This window comes from Limulus polyphemus, unplaced genomic scaffold (assembly GCF_000517525.1).
Source record: "Limulus polyphemus unplaced genomic scaffold, Limulus_polyphemus-2.1.2 Scaffold1333, whole genome shotgun sequence".
Lineage (NCBI taxonomy): Eukaryota > Metazoa > Arthropoda > Merostomata > Xiphosura > Limulidae > Limulus > Limulus polyphemus.
In genome coordinates, this window is record NW_013666943.1 from 130097 (window position 1) to 136920 (window position 6824).

Genomic DNA, 6824 nt, shown 5'->3' on the forward strand with positions numbered 1-6824 from the left:
TTCTGTTTGTCAGTTTCATATTAAAACACACGTCCCACCTGCTACAGGTATATGGTTACCACAGTATTTACGGGTATCGCGTATCCTGGTGATCTAATTTAATATTTTATTTTGATCCTTTCCCTCACCATGTATATATATAAGTATATAAGTGGGTATGCCATTATGAAGTTTTATTGTTTTGTGGAATAAACACTATTTTATTTTATTTTTTTATTTTCAGCATCTGACGCCTCTCTTCTCCCAGAATCACGCGATAAAAGCTCATCAGGGGGACCAAGCACAACTCCACCTCTTTGTTCAGGTAAAGCTTGTAGCTCATGGACGTTTCATTGAAGTTTTTATTTTATTGTTTAAAGATTATCCATATTTCAGATTTTTCTAGTTACATCTCAAAAGTAGAATTCAAGTAAAGAGAAATATATTAATATTTTTCTTAATAATCACTAAATGCATTCAGACTCTACTACAAACATGTAAACGACTCAAATATAATGTAGTAAAACCAACAGTCTATATACAGCAGAGGTGAGTTTCATCCGCTATGCGCCGGTATGCAGTACTAGTAAATGATTTTATAGGCAGTACCGAGTACCAGCCTTGACTTTTTGTACCAAATTATAAAAAAATCAAATATAGTACTAATTTTACTAGACTTACTAAGCTGTGCTTATTAAATATAGCTCTAAATATCAGGAGGTAGATTGAGTACTGAATTTTTTTTCGAGTAAATCATCACTAATACTTATCAGTAATGTCGTAATCTCTGTTCTCCATTCTTCCTGCATAACTTGCTACTCTCTCAACTCTAGCGCCATCTTTCGGACATTTAGAGTTTGATCTGTAATTTTGAGAATGATATAATTTTGAATTGAAGACTGCCTATACCGATCGCATGTACATTCGTTGCTATTTCTAATATATCAAATACGATAACATACCTGATATAAAATATCAGATGCATACTTATATTCGTCTTGATTAACGTTAAAAATACCTGAAACATGCCTAGTGGATGTTGGTATACTTATTTTGCAACTTATAAATTGTCCTACAAAACTTGAGCAAATTATTTTGAACACAAAAAGTGTAGCATTTTACATGACTTATAAGTGAATTTTATTTGTTTCTAATTGTTCTTTCCTGTAGGCTGTCTTAATAATTAATTTTAGTTTATACGCAGAAAGTATAATCCAAACGATCATAGACAAATTTCAGCTTTTTCATTAAACTTGCTATCTTAGATGTGGTTTATAGTGCTTACTTTTATTCCTTGCAAGCCTTGTGTTCGACTATTAATTTTCAAAAATAAAGAAATACAACAAATTTAAGCAGAACTCAACTGATGATATATGCAAATATCAGAAAAGTTTTGGCAAAAGTACGAAGGACCATTCAGGGGAACATATTAGAGGGGAGTTCATCCCCCTCGAAGTCGTTTTGTGCTTTGAGCGATATAAAAAGTTCGATCAACCTATTGGGTTACGTCAGGAAATAATTTTCTCTAAAGTTCAACAAAGTTTGTATTGTTTATATCTGACCATACATGGGCAGTGTGATTCCGTCTTTTATCATTGATAATACACACAAGAAGCGTACAAAAACGGTTTAATTCGACTACATACTAGCATCGCAGAGTATTTACATTTATAACTAACCTTTATTTAGGAAAAATTTGCTACAGGGTTCTCTAGCATGAGTTTATGTAAACCAGTAAATGTACCTGTGCGACGCGAGGTGAGAGATTTAAATTTGCTACAGGGTTCTCTAGCATGAGTTTATGTAAACCAGTAAATGTACCTGTGCGATGCGGGGTGAGAGATTTAAATTTGTTACAGGGTTCTCTAGCATGAGTTTATGTAAACCAGCAAATATACCTGTGCGATACGAGTTGAGAGATTTATGAAAGTTTACAAATCATTTTTATATGATTATTTTAGTGAGTTTATAGCAATTGTGGAAATAATGTTTTACAAATTATGAAATAAACAGTATTGTCCTAAGTAGGCCAGTAATGATGGAAAGTACACAGACTGTATGTATTCCACATGTAATTAAAGAGGAAACTGTAGAAATCCGATCAGTGCTCCTAGTGGCCACATCCACTGATGATCTATACTTAACCACCTCTAGACCTATGAAATATATGCGTATTGAAAGAAAAATAACATCTTGATACATCCCGAATAATTCCCAGATGATTAAACCGTATTTGACAGGTCTAAATGTAAAATGAGTTAGAGGACAAACAAACAAGCTTCTCTCAAATTATAGTACGTTTTGATAAGTGTTTGATGAAAACAACTGACTCAAAACCTTGCCAAATGCATGCTATTTAAAAATACGAACTTCGTTATTTATTATTAATCACTGGCTTTTGAGTTATGTGGTCTTTATTTTCTTAACGAGAGAACGAGCTTAATTTTATCTAAACATGTATAAAATATGTGCAAATTTTACAAAAACGTTATCAGTTATTTTCTGATTTTCAAATCTGATAACACATTGTTTACTGAAACGAAATCATACATGCATGTTTAGCGCAAAATTTTTAATTTCCTTATTTATTTCCTTTAGAAATTTCGCGCAAAGCTACACAAGGACTATCATCCCATAGACGTCCCTATTTTTAAACTAATATACTAGAAAGAAGGCAGTTAATTAACAGCACCCGCTGCTAACTCTTAGGCTACTTTTATCTGACAGAAGAGTGGATTTGCCGTTACTCTTATAGCACATCCACAGCCCCAAAGTACTGAACCCATTTTTACTTTAAAATTCCGTGATCCCCGAACTCTTTGTTTCGAAATCCGAGCACGCTAACCACTAGGTAATGTCTGGCTCTTGTTGATGTAAAATTAAATTTAACAATTATTTAAAAAACCTAAATGCTGCTCAGTTGAATTAAGTAATAAGATAAATATTTTCGTTCGGAAATGCTGAAAACAAAATGATTCAAAAGGTTTTAAAATGGAATTTCAAAAAAAAAAATACAAAAACATCCATCTAAACTTTTTATGAACCTACCGGCAGCATTTGAAACCTTTACAACATTAGTATTCTTATTTGATCAATTTTGCTTAAACGGAGAAAGAATATATGCTGGCGTATGCACACTCTTCCTTAATCGTTCAGTCAGCGTTTTCCAGCTTAATCCCTCAAAACGCACCAAACCAGAAATATACGTACGATAATTAGAGAGAATTGAGCCAGCGATGATTCTTGATCATAATCAGCCCACCGCTACAGCAGCAGCCACCACCCATTCACAAGCTTTTAATTCATTAGCCCTGTAAGCATCCAATTAATGGTTTCCACGAGCTTGGCTCGTGGAATAGTCTGCCAACTGGGTCGTAAATCCTCGAGACATACTCCCTATAGCGCACGAGAAAAAAAGATCCATGCAATGGCACGTGCTTGACAGAGGGTCATCTGCACATGCGTGCGTGAAAATAAGCTATCCAAGAGTATAATTCAAAAGGCGAATGTCCAAGTGTAGAGGTTCTCGTCACGTAACATTTTAAAATCACGGTATTCATACCATAGTATATGTACAACAAACACACATACACCTTGTGTGTTTTGTTTGTTTCTTTGCAGCCTTTAAAGTGATTTTGTTCAGTATAAGCTTAGCAAAAATAAAAAACACCCTTCAGCATTTATAATATATTGCGTATTTTTAACTTGAAATAAACACCATGAATATTCTAAACACAGTAACCTTCTTAATGACGTATTATTTAGCCTCAGAAACAATGAAGTTATTGTTGCAACTGTGGATGTAGAGTCTAAGATGTCCATGTTTTCTCAGAGAGTTGCGATAGTATTAGGTTTTGTGTCAAACACAATCCTTTACAAGACTTGATCCTTTGAAACAATATTCAGGTTCAGGTTGGTTATAGTAGATATGACGTTTCGTTACTCAGTGATCAGCTCAAGACATCCAACTTCTTTCGATAATACTTCTGGTGATAAACATGCAGGCTTAACCACTTAGTTATACAAAACTAAACAAGTCTGTTTTGTTTGGTATCATTAGCTAACGACACTAGCCGACAACCGGTTTTAACCCAAATTAGTTATTATATACTAGTTAAAGACCACCTGTTTTGTCTGATATCATTAGCTAACGATCGAGTTAAAACACTAGCTGACGACCAGTTTTAACCCAAATTAGTTATTATAGACAAGTTAAAGACCACCTGGTTTATCTGGTGTCATTAGCTGACGACCGGTTTTAACCCACTTAGTTATTATAGACAAGTTAAATACCACCTGGTTTATCTTGATATCATTACCTGACGACCGGTTTTAACCCACTTAGTTATTATAGACAAGTTAAATACCACCTGGTTTATCTGGTATCATCAGCTGATGACCGGTTTTAACCTATATAGTTATTATAGACATGTTAAAGATCACATGGTTTATCTGGTATTATCAGCTGACGACCGGTTTTAACCTATATAGTTATTATAGACATGTTAAAGACCACCTGGTTTATCTGGTATTATCAGCTGACGACCGTGTTAAACAAATTCACATGTCGGTAACTGATTTTAAGGAATGACGACTTATATTTATAACTACAGGCTTGTTTTAGTGAATATCCGACCAGTATTAATCAGTATATCATAATTCGGGTGTATATCAGCTGAGATCTTGCGATGAAATTAGCCCACAACTGGATGTTGACAATGTGTCCAATTATTGCAGAAGTGTACTTTTTCAGGAAGACCGACTCTATCTCTTAATTATTTACATGTAGTGATTCTCGAAAATGCGTTGGTCATCGTTGGTAGTGACCAAAACCTGTGTATGTTACCATTTGAGTTCAAAAACCCTCTAGGAACGAATGTAAACATCATTATAAAGTAAAGGCGGTGAACATCTTGAGTTTCAGTACATTCCTCTGTTCTATAGTTTAGTTAGAACATAAATTTGCATATTCAAGTGATCATGAAGATAACGAACATCTGATTATCATTTTTGACAGGCCTTCGTATAATGTTTTCCTGAGAGACACTGCACTAGCCAAGACACCAGTATATACATATATATTTACAATACGTACGAGTTTAATTTTAATTCTTTGTAGACAATTTTAATATTATAAATTCTGGTAAAAATACACATACATATTCTTTTTTCATAGGTGTGACTAGCAAACCCTATCAGCTGAATACTGACCATCACCCTCTTCGCCTTACAAAGACAGGTATGAAAAAATATGGTTTCATTTACATTTAACTTCAACTTAAATAATTACAGTAACGAATACTTAGTAAGTTATTCATACAAAGCTTGACGGAATAAGTAGGGTAAACAGTTACTTTTTTAAACAGTTCAGTCGTTCTTCACTCACAGTAGCTGGTAATGCGCATTAATTTTGACTCAATGAAAGCAGTATTTTTAGTATATAAAATTGATACCTTATTAAACGGAAGAATAATTTTCTGGTTGCATCGTCAAATTTAATAATGTCTTTCGAGTACCAGAGATCAAATAATACAGACCAATTTGGTCTGTGACAACTAATGGTTTAGAAGATCGCGCAATAACACAAGAGAAACAATCTAAATGTGTATAAGCACTACTGTAAACAAATATTTTTATCCATAACATAGTCCAGGCGCTTGTCGGGTTTTCAGTGAATCATATACACACATATATATATATATATAACACTTTAAAATTAATCAGAGGCAAATTCGTATCAGAAGTGTAGGAGGCAAATTAAAACTGGGTGACAAGGTTTATTTGACTGAGCGAAACAAGGAAATATGTGCCACAGGTGCACCCGTTACGGTCGGGGTTCAGGGTTCGCCTTAGTACCCTAAAAGCTCTTGGATTCTGGATTAAATTTTATGTATTCTCCTGCTTTTTCTGAGAGTAATTTTCCTAATTTTGACGTATTTTTACTGGTACAGATTAGAAAGTGCACCCCCACCACACTTCCCACGCCACTGCTCACCCATTATTGGAATATGTAGCGTTGAAATATCTTCCCTTATTTAGAGTTTTACTTTAAAGGCTTAAGCTCTAGACATCAAATATAAATATCTTTATAGAACGTCTCATTCTGCGGCCTTTAACGACCAACAATGACGTGGATATACTTGGTTCTCTATCGGAGGGATAATGACGTTTCAAGACTGTTTGAACAGTTAAAACGTGGCTTACATGCTCAGTTAATAAGATCGGTTGTTTTTCATATCCTTTTTTACGGTGATCTAATTTTAATTGGCGAAATCAGGTGTTGACATCTTTTGGAATACCTCAGAAACATTGGCCCCCAAGAGAAAAAACAAACAAAAACTTTCTTCCTTAAAAACCGAAAAGGACACTTGTTTATGAGAGGACGGGAACGTGGAAATGCACGTTGCTAGCAGATGTTAATATTTTAAATCATTTGATGAAAACTCTTGTATGCAGAGATTCCATAATATTAACGCTATGAAAGTAGTAATAGTGATGATTCTGTTATGTCCTCCGTTAGGGCTATGTGGAATAAAGATTGCAAAAATAAATGTTGTTAAAATAAATTTTATATAAAACCCTTTACCTTATCACAAATGTTTTTTCCTTGCGGAATATTGAAAAAATTATTGCTTTTCAGGAGCTACATATATGAATATAATGCTCACAACATATCGTCAGCACGCAGGCTTTACGTTATGACTTGTTTTTTTTGTTTTTTTTTCAAGGAATTCATTTGTTTGGCCTTCATGCTTTAATGTTAAGCCTATTGTTACGTCTCTGCTCGTTTGATAATTTCCGGTAGAAATTCTTCCCGAGAAACTTCAGCGATACAAGTCCTTTCT

At 34.1% G+C, this 6824-nt stretch overlaps 1 protein-coding gene across 1 annotated transcript in view; it reads left to right on the top strand.

Annotated features, from left to right (window-relative positions):
* LOC106463142 (retroviral integration site protein Fli-1 homolog) overlaps positions 1-6824 on the top strand; it is a 139400-nt gene that overhangs the window by 27748 nt on the left and 104828 nt on the right. The window contains exons 3-4 of the mRNA XM_013923130.2: positions 224-304; positions 5156-5218. Coding sequence (XP_013778584.1) covers positions 224-304; positions 5156-5218 — 144 coding nt within the window. The remainder of the gene's footprint in view (positions 1-223; positions 305-5155; positions 5219-6824) is intronic.